The sequence below is a fragment of the Lepus europaeus genome, chromosome 12 (assembly GCF_033115175.1).
Source record: "Lepus europaeus isolate LE1 chromosome 12, mLepTim1.pri, whole genome shotgun sequence".
Classification (NCBI taxonomy): domain Eukaryota; kingdom Metazoa; phylum Chordata; class Mammalia; order Lagomorpha; family Leporidae; genus Lepus; species Lepus europaeus.
The window spans coordinates 56,387,908-56,404,656 of record NC_084838.1 but is presented as its reverse complement, the minus strand read 5'-3'; the positions used below and the strand labels follow the sequence as shown (position 1 = coordinate 56,404,656).

The 16,749-nt window shown below is 42.0% G+C and overlaps 1 protein-coding gene across 4 annotated transcripts in view; it reads left to right on the top strand.

Annotated features, from left to right (window-relative positions):
* ADAMTSL1 (ADAMTS like 1) overlaps positions 1-16,749 on the top strand; it is a 475,795-nt gene that overhangs the window by 284,993 nt on the left and 174,053 nt on the right. For all 4 annotated transcript variants that reach the window (XM_062208161.1, XM_062208159.1, XM_062208160.1 and 1 more), the window contains 2 exons: positions 10,037-10,216; positions 15,928-16,081. In XM_062208161.1, coding sequence (XP_062064145.1) covers positions 10,037-10,216; positions 15,928-16,081 — 334 coding nt within the window. The remainder of the gene's footprint in view (positions 1-10,036; positions 10,217-15,927; positions 16,082-16,749) is intronic.

Sequence of the window (16,749 nt, the reverse complement as noted above, 5' to 3'; positions counted from 1 at the left end):
TCAGGGTTACAATTCAAATGCCTGTGGTTTTTGCTGTGTAAAAAGGCATATGAGAGACAGAGGAGTCCCTGCTAGTAATATTAAGATAAAAAGAAAATTTTAATGATAAGTATAAAGGCTTGAGAATGAAAGCTTCCATTTTCCAGATTCAAACATACAAACACATGCCTGCAGAAGAAAATAAAATCTTTGGTTGGCATTCGAGGGCTGAATTATGGCAGAAAATAAGTTATTATAGTTTTGTCATATTTCAATGAATAAAATATAAATCTACACAAATTAGAAGTCGTATTTATTGAAGATATTATATCCCAGGGATTAAAAAAACTGTAAGGAGGTCATCTATCTCATTTTCAATAGTGTATTTAATCAGGAAATGGATATTTCATTCTATTATTATAAAGCAAGAATAAGTGCAGCAAATACAGATCAAAAATCAGTTTCACATGTGAATTAGTTTTGGTTAGCAGAAAGCTCTTTGTCATTATTACTCTGAATTTTAGTGTGTATCCAGTCCCAGGATTCACATCATAAACCCAGAAAATTCACTGTAAACACTTGTATTTCCTAGATTAAGAAAACTTAATTGATGTTAGATGGACAAGGTCATCATAATTCACAAAATGGTTGGGATAATACTGTTATCATTTGAATAATTTTGTTTAGTAATTGAGATGCCAGACTTCATTTTGCTTTCTTTCTTTAAACCCTAATTCCTTTGGTGTGGTTATGACCCCTATTATACCAAGGACTGTCTCCAACTGCCTTTGGAACTTACCAATCTCTATCACTAAATTACCTCAAATTCCAAAGATCTAATATCACACATGATACACACCTGCCTGCCCACTTTCCCAGCAAACTTCATCTTGCATCACTGATCTTTTTGGTATGGATGTCACCAGCACTTTTTCTACCCCTTCCCTAGAATCCTGAGTAATTTCCAGACTTGGTATCCTTCCATTCAATCAATATCCATATCCCATTGATTCTACCTCCTGTATCTCCCCCAGTACTTTCTTCCTTTCTAATTTTCTCTCTTTACTTTGGTCCAAGTCTTCACAATCAACAAACCAAACCATTGCAAACAGCCTTTGATTTAAACTCCCTTTATCTAGAAGATAATTCTCTCCCAGGTTTTCCCAAACTGGTATTGATGGCTTCTGATGGCTTCTTACTCCTGGCCCTTTCTTTAGCTTTTTTTTTTTTTTTTTTTTTTTTTGACAGGCAGAGTTAGACACAGAGAGACAGAGAGAAAGTTCTTCCTTTTTCCGTTGGTTCACCTTCCAAATGGCCACTACGGCCAGCGCGCTGTGGCCATCGTGCTGCACCCATCCAAAGCCAGAAGCCAGGTGCCTCCTCCTGGTCTCCCATGCAGGTGCAGGACCCAAGCACTTGCGCCATCCTCCACTGCCTTCCCGGGCCACAGCAGAGAGCTGGACTGGAAGAGGAGCAACCGGGACAGAATCCACTACTCCAACTGGGACTAAAACCCGGGGTGCCGGTGCTGCAGGAGGAGGATTAGCCTAGTGAGCCCTGGTGCCAGCTCTTTAGCCTTAAAAGTACTAAAAATGTGCTGAGAACTCTCAAATAGGGGGTAATGGTTTACAGTGTTTTGGACCCAGAAGCCCTTTCTGCATAGCACACCTAATAACACCTCACAGGGCAGTCAGTGTTCTGTGGAACCTGTCATCCCATGCTGCCCAAGTCATTTTCTACAAAGTCAATGATGTTAATCCTTTCTTTAAAGCTTGTAATGACCACTCACAATCTTAACATTGTGTCCAAAGGGCCCTTACTATCCTTCATTTGACATCTCAGTTTCATTTCCTAACCACTCTTCTGCATGAACTCTATGCTCCTCATACTTGGAATTGCTCCAAGTTTCAGGAGCAGACATGCCCTTCATACCCTGGATGTACACAGACACAATCAAATGCTGCCTTCCCTCCTAACCTCCATGACCAACTACTGAACTGTCACTCCCTCTGCAGAGACTCCCCCAGCTTCTCCATAAAGATTTGGTTACACTCTCCTTTGTATTCCCCCTTTTGTAAAACTGATATCATTTTATAGCAAGTTTTTCTCCCTCAGTGAAGCTTAGTAACCATTTTTTTTCTTTTTTTTAATTTTATTTAATGAATATTAATTTCCAGTGTACAGCTTATAGATTACAATGGCTTCCCTCTCCCATAACTTCCCTCCCACCCACAACCCTCCCCTCTCCTGCTCCCTCTCCCCTTCCATTTGTATCAAGATTCATTTTCAATTCTCTTTATATACAGAGTATCAATTTAGTATAAAGATTTCAACAGTTTGCACCCACATAGAAACACAAAGTGAAACATACTGTTTGAGTACTAGTTATAGCATTAAATCAAAATGTACAGCACATTAAGGACTGAGATCCCACATGAGGAGCAAGTGCACACTGACTCCTGTTGTTGACCCAACAAATTGACACTCTAGTTTATGGCGCCAGTAACCACCCTAGGCTGTCGTCATGAGTTGCCAAGGCTATGGAAGCCTTCCAAGTTTGCCGACTCTGATCATATTTAGACAAGGTCATAAAAGACAGGGTGAGGATAGTAACCAATGATCCTAAGAGTGGCATTTACCAGGTTTGAACAATTATACAGCATTAAGTGGGGAAGAGGACCATCAGTACACACAGGTTGGGAGTAGAGCCATTGCTGGTAGAGGTTATGATTACGAAGGAATGAGGCCCAAGTGCACTAGACAGGGTCTAGAACAAAGGACAGAGTCATTATTAGAGGAGCTAAGAAAGGTGCTGTCTAAGCTACAATTAAGTTTCCTGACTGAGAGGCAAATAGAACCTGACAGAAGGGGCTTGATAATAATCTGTTGGGCTTTAGGCCTTGTAAGTTAAGAGGCCCAGACCTATCTATCTCTTCACATGGGGTATATCCTAAGGGAGGTGTGAACCTCCTAGGGGAAGGCACTCTGTTGACTTTCATTACTTGGCTGCCCTGGGAGGAGAGCTGGCCAGGTAAAGGCAGGGGGCATCTCTAACAAGAAATTTACAGTTCTGCCTGCAATGTTGCTGACCCTACTTGACCATCCCCTCAGCTGCAGTGGTCACTTTGGAAGTTGGGCTGAGTGAAGGGCTTTTCAGCTTAGAGCCAATAAGATCTGTGGCTCTGACCTGGGCATCCTTCGACTCCAGGGCAGGTCCATTTCCAGTGATCCAACTCTTGGCAGAGCTGCCAGGGCTCTTCACAAGCTGACTTCTGCTGAAGCCCAGGCTTACCACATTGAAAGCCACTGCAGTGGACTGGCCTGTTGGGTCTCCTTGAGGCAGATCACTGTACAGATCAGCCATTAATAGGCCTGCCACCCATTGCTTCTGATGCCTAGCTTTCTTTTCCTCCTGGTTTGTGTTAAAGCAGACCAGAGGATGCAAGTCAAGGGAGTGCCCGTGTCCCATCTCTAATCTTCGGTGGCCTGAACTACAAGTCTATAGTCACAGGCATGTTCTGTAGTAGTTTTTCTAAGGTAGACAATGCCCATGAGGAAAATTATATTCTCACTTTAAAACTTTCTTTCCCTTTGGTCTGAAAGGGAGGTTTTTTTCTACTTACTGTATACTTCGCTGATGGCGAAGTGAATCAGAAAAATGTTAGCCATCTCTTTTATAAGGTCTAAAGATTAAATTGTGCATCCTACAGATTCCTTTATAATAGAATTAGTTTCCTACCTTGAAGAGAATAGAGAAATGAAAGAACAAGTTGGGCTTAGAATAGAGAAATGAGGGAGCAAGTCCTAGATCGCTTGCTGACAATAGCAATATCACATGAATACTTAGCAAACCGTTTCAACCATTAGATAACAACTTAAGAAAACATTTACCAGAAGGTCCAATGCCTTCTATAAATTTTAAGAATCATGTATTTGAAAACACCTCTTAAATATCTAACATGGTGTAGTTTGTTTAACCAGTAAACTTAAGCACAACCATATAAAACAACCATTTTTTTTAATCATCTCAGATCCCCAGCACCTAACACAGAACCTGGCATTCAGTGGCTACTCAATCAATGTTTGATAAAAGGGTGAATGCACGGATGAAGGAACAGGTGAAATGACTGAGAAGCCATAAGCAGAGTGTAATGTGTTAAAACTAGAAGGCTGATCTTAGTAACAGAATATCAACATCACTTTGAGTTGAGCCTCATAACATGACTTCAGGTCCTAAAGAAATAAACTCAGCCCTCCATAAATAAAACTACCAAGATAAAACCAAAAGTATCAATATAGGCAGGATTTATTAAAGTGCTGATCATGGAAAAATATATAAAAGTATACGTCACTTGTGCCATTGTATTTTTGTATAGAAGCATAACTCTTTAAGTGTTTTCTTTATTGTACATTTCTGAATTTTCTTATAAAATAATGAACCTATGACCTTGTATCATGAAATACATATGGCAGCTAGTACAAGCAACATAAATACTATCTTTGTTTTTTATTTTTACTGCATATATTTAAAAATAATACCTCTTACCCAAGAGTTACCTCTTCATACCAGGATATTATTATAAATGATGATTCATAAAGGCCAACTCTTTTCATTTAATTTTATTGAATTTCTCTTACTGTTGATGCTTTTTAAACATTTTAAAACATTTTGTTCATTGCAAACTGCCTCTTACTTAACTGTTGGCCTCACCATGTAATCTCAGGATGGTCAGAAAGTCATTACAGTCTTGAAAGCATTCACTAATTTGAAATATCATCTTCAACAATTTTTAAAAATTTCTAAGTACATCTTTTCATCTGTCTAAACACACTGTGCAAAGAAGAGACAAGTGTTCAGAGCAAAATCCATGACAATACTAGCCCAACTTGGTGGTGGTCATCCACACCTGCAGTGTCGGAATATTCAGTATAGTCCATGATGCTGCTGCTTAAAACCTGCTGCTGACTTTTTGAGTGTTTGGCTACTGATAAAATAGCCTGATAAAGGCAGAGAATTAGCCCATCAGCTGATGTTTTACATCTTTTAAATACCTGGACTGGGGACTATTTCATTCATCCAATCATCAATCCAACAAACATTTAGGGAGCTTGTGTTCTTTGCCAGACACTGCACTAGGCACTGGAGAAAATCAAGGTGAATGAACTTTTTTCCCTCAAAAGACTCATGAGCCTGTGTGAATGCGGGGAAGTGGGATAAAATGGCAGACACATAAATGATGAATTCCAGTAGAAGACAGAACACCCTTCCAGGTCAGCATGGAGTAGAAGTGACATAGTCACCCAGATAGAAAGGGCTCAAAGGAGGCTTTAATGAACAGTGGCCTATAAGCTGAGCATTGATGAATGTCTTGGAAATTTCTGGATGAACAAAGAACTAAAACAAATTGCTCACAATGGTAACAACATAATAAAAGTCTTGAGAATATAATTCATCCATGTGTCCAAGAAAGGGCAAATATGCCACTGTAGCTGAAGCACTGGCTCGTGACAGAGTGGTGAGGAACAAGCAGAGAACTCAAGTGTTAGAGCATAAGGACCCTGAAGGACATTCTTAGGAGTCTGAACATTACCTTCTAGCCATTGAGAATCTCCTAAAGGCTTTATGTGTACATCAAATTTCAAAATAACAAAACAGGTTTTAAAGTTTTCCTTGTAGCTATTTTGCCATCATGTTGCAGACCTCTGGTAGTTTTCAGGGAATTGTGTAAGCATCTTTCCCTTACATAAAGTCTAATCTACAAACTGATAACTGTAGGGAGTATGATGATACACTGAATCTCTTCCCTTCCTACTTTATATCCACTCTGCCTTCTCCTCTTATGCCTCAGGAGGCTGATCTAAATAGATTGCTTCAGTAAGCTCACTCACCCTCTGGTTGTGTTGTGCTCAACCAACAGGGTTTCCAGCCAGCATCAGAAGGAGGAAGGAGCTCTCCTCAAATGATCACATTGAAGTATAGCATCTATATCCTGCATGTCCTGAGAAAGCAAGAAGCTCAATGTCTGAGTCCATTTGGGCTGCTAAGACAAAATACCATAGACTGAGTAGCTTATATACAAGAAGAAGTTGTATGTCACAGTTCTGGAGATTGGGAAGTCTAAGATCAGGGCATCAGCACATTTAATACCTGATAAAAACTCTCTTCCTGGGTCATAGGTGTCTGCAATGATAGAAGAAGCAAGGAAGCCCCGTGAGGCCTCTTTTATAAAACATTTATCCAATTCATTGGTCTCCACCTGCAGGACCTAATCACTTCTCCCCCAAAACACGCACACATACACCTCCTAATATCATCACTCTAGAAGTTAGAATTTCAACATATGAATTTTAGAGGGGATGCTGTATGCAGACATTCAGATCATAATTATTTATCTTAGAGGCATAGTGTATTTATTTTGTAGGTAAATCCGACAACATTTGTTCATGAAAGGGGTTTCTGGGAGACATGGTGATAAAAAGGAAAAACTTAGGATACTACCCAAGTTTTCATCCTACATGGAGCCATATTGGATGGAGAAGACTGAGAAAGGAGTAACCAAGGGTGATGTTGGAGAAAGAGTATCAAGTGTTCTATTTTGAACAGATTTAAATCAAGATGCTTATTGCATTTCAGTGGACAGGTTGAGTAGGCCTAGAAGAAAATTTAGAGCTTATGATTAAAAAGTGTTGATTTATTACCATAAATTTTTTCAGATAGTTGTACTTTCAAGAAGCTATATTAAATTCATAGAAGATTTTAGTAATTCACAGGTTGGTAAGTATTGTGAAGAACAAAGTCCCTAAGTTGGCAAATACTTCGGAGTCAACAATTCACATGGCTAATTGTCTAGTTATGAAAGAGTTCTGAAGAAAGATTGGGCAATAAGAGCTGACAAGTATTCTGATTATAACATAATGTGCTGGTTAGAAGGGAGAATTTGGCAGAAATAAAAGAAAGTTGAACCTACAAAATCATACAAAAGACAGTAAAACTAAATCTAAAGCCTTATTTATCTCGGGTGAGCACTGTGGTGCAGTGGGTTAAGCCACTTGGGAATGCCTGCATCCCACTTCAGAGAACCTGAGATGGAGCCCACCTCGCTTCTGATTGAGCTCCCTGCATACACATCTGGGAGGCAGCAAATGATGGCCCAAGTTCTTGGGTTCCTGAGCCAAAATATGAAAGACCCAGGTGGAGTCCTTTGCTCCTGACTTTGGCCTGGCTATTGTGGGCATTTGGAGAGTGAACCAGTGGATGGAAAATCACTCTCTGCCTCCTCCTCTCTCTCTCTGGCTGTCACTTTGCCTTTCGAATAAATAAATCCAGGGGGCAGAGGGGAACCTTAGTTATCCTTAGTAACAAGGGTTATCTGAAGCAAATGGAGTTCTTAGCCACCACTTTAAATTTCTCACAAGTACCAACTTCAATTCAGTGATACAAACATTTATCGAGGATTTAAATTCACAGAAGGAACTGCTCAAAGCATAGAAGATACAAAAGGCATTAAAGTGGAGTGGGTGTTTGGTGCATCTGCTTGAGTTGCTACCTGAGACACCCACATCCCATACTGAAGTGGATGGTTCAAGTCTTGTTTCCAACCCAGCTTCCTGAGGAGTTCTGTTCAAAGGTAGCCTTTCAACTCAGAAAACAAAGGATTTATAGAGAACATTTCCAGGAACCCCCAGAATGTATGTGAAATATTTTAGAGTTCTGATCCTGAACCTGGATCTTAGGCTGGCTGCTGCCAGTAAGGGACGCTCACCAGACTGAAGGCTAAGATTTGAATTGCAAAGCACCACCTGCAGAGTGAGGTGAGAGGGTGAGACCAGGCTATAAGAGGCTTGGGGCTCTGCATGAATTGTAGTCAGAGTTCTGGCTGTCGGGTACCCCATGGGCAAGCAGAAAGGAGCTCCTGTCACCACCAGGGAGAGAAGCTGACTGAGGGCCACTTCTCCAGCTTTGTCAGAGCAGTGTTCAATAGGAGCTCAGTAAATGCTGCACTGAATGGAAATATACCAAGTCTAGTCCCTGTGTGGCTTTACTTGTGTCCCTTCACCTCTTTGAAACTCAGCTTCTTTATCTGTCAGTTGGGACAATATCCACTTCATATGGTGGTTTCACATTTTTATTAGCCTTCAATGGATAGGTAGTAGAAAAATATATTTTTTCTTATGGAAATCAATTGGGTTATTTTCAATCTTTGAAATTTTAAATGCAAATAAAAAAATACTGTTCACCATTGGTTTGGATCATTTGTAATGCTCTAGGATTAAAAGGCCTAACTAAACAAAGTTGATAGCTCTCTAAATCATTCACAGCCATTCATAAATGACATATTTGCTCTGGTGGGGTCCAGATAACCAATGATCCAAAGAGAGCCTACTCTGGGTGTCAGATTTTTCTTTTCCACATTTATTTTATTTCCATTGGGAATGTAGTGGGGTATGGAATTACCTAGAAATTCTTAAAGGAAAAAAAAACCCTTGGGGCCCACCTCCCAGAATTTCTGACTTGATAGAACTAACGTAGGGTATAGGCATCAGTAGTTTTGAAGGGCTCCAAGGTAACTTTCACACACATCCCAGGATGAGACCAATGAGCAAGAGGTTGAATCTAGACCACCACAGTGTTCTGTCTGTACCTAGGGACATTGCTGGTTACCACGGCTATAACCTTGCAAAAATCCCCATTGCAATGCTGAGTAAACCTAATGAGTACAGCCCACTGCGAGGACCACTGCTGCACCAGCACAGCAGGAGCAAATGTTTTGGCACAACCTGTCAACCTCTTTAAACCCAGGCCTGATTCCTCTGCGAACCAAGGGCAGCAAGTTAAAGTGACTATGCCTAAACAGAGCACTCCTTGGGATTTTCACAATAAAATATCCCCAGCATGAGTGGTCATTGGTTGATTTAGTGCAGAGGGTTACAGCTGACTAAAGGCAATTTTAAAAAATTACCATGGTTTCAACAAGATAATTATTTCTCTTTCCGGCAAACACAGGCAGGCCAGGGCTAGTGAGGTGGCTTCACCATCAGGAAGCCAGACTTCTATCTTTTTTGCCTATCACAGTCCAAGATGGAAGCTTCAGTTTCTGACCTCACTTCATGTTCCAGCCAGCAAGGAGGAGAAAGAGAAGGGAAGAGACACCACATTTTCTTGGTGGGTGCTTCCCTGAAATTGCACATAATCGTTCTGTTTATACCCCTTGGCTAGAAGTTACTCAAATGATTGTTCCCCCTTCCAAGGAGGGGGCCAACTGCAGTCTTTATGTTGATAAGTTATGTGCCCAGATAAAAAGATACAAACTGGGGGCTCTTCTGCTCCTGTGAGGGAGAGGACAAGTACTTGGAGAGTCTTCCCTCAGGGGGCCTCCCTCCCGCCTCGGGCAGCTGGATTAGAACTATTAAGTTACACGTAAACAATGTGTTTTATTGGGGTTCCTCCGAAAACCACTGACATGAGGCTATTTTTCTTGCGTCCCAAACTTCAGGGGCCCTGGCTCTTACAGCCCTGAGAAATCATTAGTCCTGCAAGGAAACTCTTCCGAGGGAGTTCTTCAGAAAACCAAGCCCTACATCTAATGAGCCGTTCAGTGTGGTAGAACTAGTGCCTACACTTGCACAAAGGACTGTCTTCTCTGCAAATTCATTTCTGCAGATTTATACTGATGGCAGGAGCTCGCTCTCCTTCAACCTGGAAGCAGCACCGATTATGTTCACTGGGTCATAAATATGTTGAACACACTATTATACTAACCTTTTAAACCAGTTATCTTGAGTGCTTACAAATCATAGTTCAGGAGCAACTTTCTAAGATTTCAAGGCTCCCAAAATTCTTGGATGCTCCAGTTAAATACCTCAGATTAAGAGTGGAGAGAATGTAGATCTTGCTACGAAATTCATCTCAAAGAGAAAAGAAGAAATCATTTGGCCTGATTCCTGGTTTGTCTTTTTTCTGGTTTGTGTTTTCTGTGGTGTTCTGTTTGTTAACTCAGCCTGGTTAAAACGCTAGTCAAGCAGCTTTCCTACCTTGAGTCAACTTTCTCTTCCCTAGTGTTCCAGGACCTGTGGTGGGGGCGAGCAGAGACGCGAGGTCCTTTGCAAGCAGCGCATGGCTGATGGCAGCTTCCTGGAGCTCCCTGAGACCTTCTGCTCAGTGTCCAAACCTGCCTCCCAGCAGGCCTGCAGGAGAGACGACTGCCCCAGTGAGTGGCTTCTCTCCGAGTGGACAGAGGTATGTACGTTCCTCAGGAGAGAATAAAAGGGCCATACGGAAGAAAAGAAGGCTCCCTAATCGTAGACACATGAAATAGTGAGAAGAAAACAATCCTTCCAACACTGGGAACAGCATTTTGTTTACAATTCATACCCTAGTGTGTAACTACTTTTAGTGAGGCCCCAGGGACTTGAGATACACAGCCAGCCCTCACCCAACAATGGGAAGTGGGCTCCTTGTGGAACAAAGCCATCTCCTTGTGTGTGCTCTTTGGGCCCAGGATTCTGTTCAGAACACTGGGCTCTTCTCCCTCTATCTCCACACCGCTCCCCTCCTCCTGACCTCGCTGTACCTCCTACTCCCAGATGTTTCTGGTCTCAGCTCAGGAAGGGCAAAGCCGCTCTAGTTCTCTTCCAAGTTACTGGACAATAAAGGATGTGATTTATTAGGAAAAGAAGGCCAAGGAAATCCTGCCTCTTTACTGTTAGTTTCCTGGCTCTAAAACGTCAACAACTTCCCAGCAAGAGAACTTGATTTCCCCTGTTGCCCTGCATTTTGGGAAGTGACTGCATCAGTATTCCACTCCTGACTTTGCCTTCTAAGTTAGGGATATATACCCCCAACTAACCCGGATGGAAACTTCAAAAAGTTAATGGAAAATGGCTTAGAATATAAGTATATTTTGGTGGAAACATTTTGAAACCCAGACATCTGAGTGGCAGTCTTCAAAAAGTTCATGGAAAGTGCATACTATGAAAAAATGTTGTTCCAAAATAAATGTATCCTTTAATTCCATTTTTCTATGAACTTTCTGAGTATGCACATATTTTTCTATCATTCTAAAGCTAGCACAAACTGATGAATGTATACCCATCTTCAACTCATTTGCTTCCAGTCCCTACTACTTGTGAGAGGTGCCTTCAATTCCCTCAGTTCCATTAGCCCGTGATCTCCTGGAGAAAAGTCCCAAAATTGCTGCCTCACAGGCAGATTGAGCCAAGAACGTAATCAACCAGGCCTGAAGTGAAACTCTCCATGTCAAAACAAGACCCAGAACCCTTTCCCTTTTTTGAATATAAACATTTGAATTGGGTTTCCTGACCCTATGACCTTTTTTGTGTAATGTGCAGCTCACAGCATAGAGCTGCTGCTGGCTGAAATACATCACAGGCACACTTGCTTCCAGAGTGAAAACTACCTGTAAATCTGGGGTGCTAGCTCTTTCAACATAGGTTCTTAGCATTCTTGCCCCATATATTATCAGCCTGGATAGAGTTCCATCAGACGGTGCCCACAGTGGGCATTGCAACTGAGAGGGAACCTACCATCAGTTTTACTGTTGGCAGTCAAATTGTCTCTGGTCATGTCTCACCACAAATGTCTCAGAATACAAGGAGGGGTGATTGTTTTCATATGTTAGAAACAATTTGATTTTCAGCAAGCTAAAGAATTAAAAGTGTGTAGTTAAGCATGTGTGTACTTATGCTTAATAACCTACAGGTTATTAAAGTTCCTGGGCATGTTGGTGGCAATTTTTCCAGGAAAATGTTGATTTGGGGGTATGGCATTATATATGAAAAAATTATAACCCAAAGGAGTGCAAGAAAGAGCCGTGATATGTTTGCCAAGTGGCTGTAAGTGAAGATTCCACCCAGTGGAGTCCTGTGAAAGGCACTGCACTCCCAAGTCTGTTACGCATGGCACGCTGAGAAAGGGTGTTATCTGTGTTGTAATCATATTCCCATGTTTCTAGAGTTTGTAGCCTCTGGAACACACTGTACACAGGTAATTCAGAAGTTTTTCTTCCACATGCAGATTTGAAAAAGGGACCCTTGTGACCGGGCACTAAGGAAATGAGACGACCGGACTGAGGTCAATTGGGTCCCCCTACAGAAAGCAGGCTTTTTTTTTTTTTTTAAACCAATGCAGTGTAGTTTAGAGTTGAGCCCCAAAGATGGGCAAACCATAGGAGTCTGTTTTCTGTTGCTAGAACAAAGTACCTGAGGCTGGGTATTTTACAAAGAAGAGAAACTTGTTCAGCCTGTGGTTTTAAAGGCTGGAAGTCCAAGACCGGGTGGCACCGTCTTCTTGGCCTCTGGTGAGGGCCCCCTTGGCTGCATCTCAACGTGGCAGAGAATCAGAAAGGGAATTGGCCGTGTGCATAAAGGGCCAAGCATTTGAAGTGACCTTGATTTATAACAATCCACTAACTACCTACTAGAGAGAGAACTCATTCACTCTACAAGACCAGCCTTAATCCCTTGTGAAGGCTGCACCCCAATGACCAAATTACCCCACCCTGGGCCCTGCCTCTTAAAGATTCCACCAACCTCAGCATCCCCATGCTGAGGGCCACGCTTCCAGCATATGAGCCTTTAGGGGGACAAATCATAGCCCAAACCTGGCTTCAAATCCTGACTCTGCCCCTTACCGTCTTTTTAAACTGAGACTAGGTACTTAGCCTTCCAGGCCTTAATTTGCTTATCAGAGAAGTGGAGCTATAATAGTGTCCATGGAACTTAATTATGCATGTAAAGTACATTGTTCCTGGTAAGTTAACCCTTGTTATTGTTATGATTTTCTTCCAACTGCATTCAATGTCAGGAGACAGAGGGAAAATAAAAGGGCAGCCTCGTGTCGGCTGGATGCACTGAGACCCACAGTCTAGGCCTCCCATGGGTGCTACTGGTCTTCTCAGCATGAAAAAGTCAACATTTGGGGAACTAAGAGTGGAAAGGCCTTATCCAAGGAGTGCTGTTAGGTACAGCACTCTCTGGATTGAAAATGGAAATTCCAAGCATTGGGGAACAGCTGGAAATGGTGGCAAGTAATCACCGAATCACGGATTACATTCAGGCTGGTGCCATGGACCCGTGCTCCTGGCAGTGTTCACGTTTAGCTTTAGTTCCACATTGGCCCTGTCATCCCAGTAGTCACTGCCTTGGCCCTCTGACCGAGATGAGATGTGCATTCCACACCCCCTACAAGACTTCCCTTGGAGAAAGGAAGACCTGGATGATCTATGGGTGTTTTTCATCCTCAGCTATCTGGGCTCAATCTCATGGTTACTGCACAGAATCCCTCAGAGACAGAATTAAGCCAAAGTTGTAGACATTTCAAATAAAATTACTTGCAGATTCTATTCTGAAAATAAGATCTCTCAAAAGGCCATCTGTCTCTTCTTTAAAAAAAAAAAAAAACTTCAATCCCCTGGAAGAGTTAGTTATTAAATATTTTATATTTTTATGAAAGTTGTAAACTCTCCCCCCTCCAAAAAAAGTAATTAAAGTCAGGATAGTCAATTTTAGAGCTGGGAGGAGACTAGCAGGGCCTATAGCTTTATTGCTTTTTATTTTTTAATTAAAGTCACAGTAACCTTTTATCAAATGAAATGTTATGAAACCAAAAATATAAAACAGATAAAGCCAGAGCTATTTTGATCGAAGTGTGGGTAGGGCCCCAGATCACCAGTGGTTTGGTCTCCCCATCACCTGAGAAGCCACTGAATCACTTCTTCAACATAACTATGGAACAATGGAACATATGGGACTATGGAAAATGGAAAAAATTTTTGAAAGTCCCTTCTCTAAGTCAGCATCTATATTTCAGAGATGTGGCGATTAAAGTTAGAGGAAATACTTGACCAAAGCCATACCTGATTCTCCTAACAACCTATTTATTTTTCTGTATTTCTACTTAGCAGCTTTAAAATGACCATGCATTTAAAATTGTCTAACTCCTCACTTCCAGCCCACCTGATTCTAGAATTTAATACTGCTATTTACAATAAAATAAGTGATGGGTAGAATCTGGAATCCATAATCATTAGGCAACAAAAGCAATAAGGGTTGCTCTCATCTTCATCCTTTCCATCTGAAAGTTCTTTCTTGTGTATATCACAGCACATTGCACAGAATAGTGCCATTTCAAAGTGAAAGCATATAAAACTGGAAGATAGGAGAATTTGTGGCTGTTCCTTCCTGTCGTTCTTCATGTTAATGTGGCACACTGCCATGACCCTAGTTCAGGGCTCTATCATCTCAAGCCTGGACTACTGTGGCAGCCTCCTTCCCTGTCATCCCGGCCTTCATCCATCTCCCACTCCCGTCCCTCTGTACACTGTTGCCAGATTAACCTTCTCCAAACACCTCTTTCATCAAATCACTCCTCTCCTCAGTGGCTTCCCATTGCCTGGTGGACCATTTCCAAATCTCTTGTCTGAAAGGTAAAGGCTTCCAAAGTCTGGCCCCAAACTACCTGTTAAGTTCCTGACACTCTTAACTTGGTCCCTCTGTTTCCATCAAACTGATTTAATTCTACACCAAAGCCTGCTTTGGATTTCAAAACTGAATTCTTCCACCTGTATTCTGGAAATTTCCCCACCTCCTGTGCTTGTCCTTATTTTGCTACACTCACCAGACCCCAACCATCTTCAAGACCTAGGCCAGGAAATCCCCAATGTGCTGTAACTGGTCAATATACATTAGCATTAATTTTATAATATTGCTAGCTGTCTTTATTACTTCACTTAATTCTTTAATTACTATTCAATTCAATAAATAGTCTTATTGAGGTATAATTTGCATATTGTAAAATTTAACTTATAATGTTTTTAAGGTTTTTCCATGCTGTCACATATATAAGAACCATGTTCCCTTTTAAGCCTAAATAGTATTCCATTGTATAGCTATGTCACATTTTATTCAACAATTGATGGAAACTGAATTGTTTCCACTCTTGGGCTGATTTGTGTATAAGTTTTTGTGTGAATGGGTAAATACCTAGAAGTGAAATTGCTGGGTGGTATGGTAATTTCTGAACTTTTGTTTTCATTTTTAATTTGAAATGGAGAGAGAAATACATATTTCCCATTCACTGATTCATTCTCCCAGTGCCCACAATTGTCAGGGCTTAGCCAATAACTCAATCTGGGTATTCCATGCTGGTGGCAGGAACCCATGTACTGCAGCCATTACCTGCTAGCAACCTGGGTACACATTAGCTGGAAATGGAAACAGTTCCAGGACTCAAACCCATGTTCTCTGAAATACAATACAGTTGTCCCAAGCAGAAGCTTAACCATCACAGCAAGTGTACACCCTATCATAGTAAATTTACATTTAGAGGACAGCACTGTGATGCAGCAGGTAAAGTCACCAATTGCAGAGCCTGCATCCCATATGGGCACTGGTTCAAGTCCCAGCTTCTCCACTTCCTATCCAGCTCCCTGCTAATGCACCTGGGAAAGCAGCAGAAGATGGCCCAAGTACTTGGGCCCCTGTAGCCACATGGGAGACCTGAAAGAAGCTTCAGCCCCTGGCTTCAGATCGGCCCACCTCTGGCCATTGCAGTCATTTCAGGAGTGAACCAGCAGATGGAAGACATTCTCTGTCCCCCACCCCTTCCATTCTCTATCTCCACTTTTCAAATAAATAAATCTTTATATATATATATATATATATATATATATTTAAGTAACTTGCCAACTGGTGATACTGAGCTGCGACTTGAACCCAGGCCACATAAGTAAAAACAGGTAAAATGTCTACAGAGTAGAGTAGAAAATGTTAGAGTGGAATATGAGTATTAGATGGCCAGATTATCACATTGTTACATCACACTTCTCTCGGTGGCTGTTGCTTTTCCAGGCAACTTTATTCATATTACGACGAGTTTGAAAGTTCATAGCAAAAACCCATTTGCCTCTGGTTCTCTGAATATCTCCACAGTGTTCCACGAGCTGCGGGGAAGGCACCCAGACTCGGAGCGCCGTGTGCCGAAAGATGCTGAAAACGGGGGTCTCAACTGTGATCAATTCCACTCTGTGCCCGCCTCTGCCTTTCTCCTCTTCCATCAGGCCCTGCATGCTGGCAACCTGTGCAAGTGAGTACATCAGGGCTCAGGGGACAGGGAGATGAAGCCCCACAGAGCAGCAGCTGGAGCCACCAAGCCCTGTGAAGGGTTGCAGGCTGCAGGGCTCAGCTGGAGACAGAACAGGAATCTTAATTACAGGTGGCCCGACTCAGTCCTCCTCTGCTCTGGAAAAGCAGTTTGCAGAGGTAGAGCAAAGTTCATTAGCTGGCATACGGAGATCTGGAAGCCGGAGGCAGCACATTGCTAATGAAGTCTAATGGTATTCACTCTGGGGTTTTAAACTACCCTAAACAGATTTGTTCTGTTTAATATTAATCCCTAGAGTTCTAACACTTCTAGGCTCTCCTGGCTGTGCACTTTGGGGCCCTGGTGCTTTGCAGGACCCAAAAGGTAAACATCTAATGGAAGATATTCTTCTCTTTGTCCTCTGCCTCCTTTTAGGATGCTGATTTTTTTCCTTTAATGCTTTTTAATGAGAGGAGCTGCCTTTCCCATGGGCTCCCCCTCCATCTCAAACCTTGATCTCAGCTTCCAGAGACAGCTCCCAGCAGGGTGAGACGTGGTTGCCCCGGTTGCTCCTCATTAGCTCTCGCGTTTTTGATTGTGGTGGCAGCTTGATGGTCCACAGCTGGGACCCAATTCCTCCCCAGCCGAAATCAACTCTGAAGAGCTCCTTC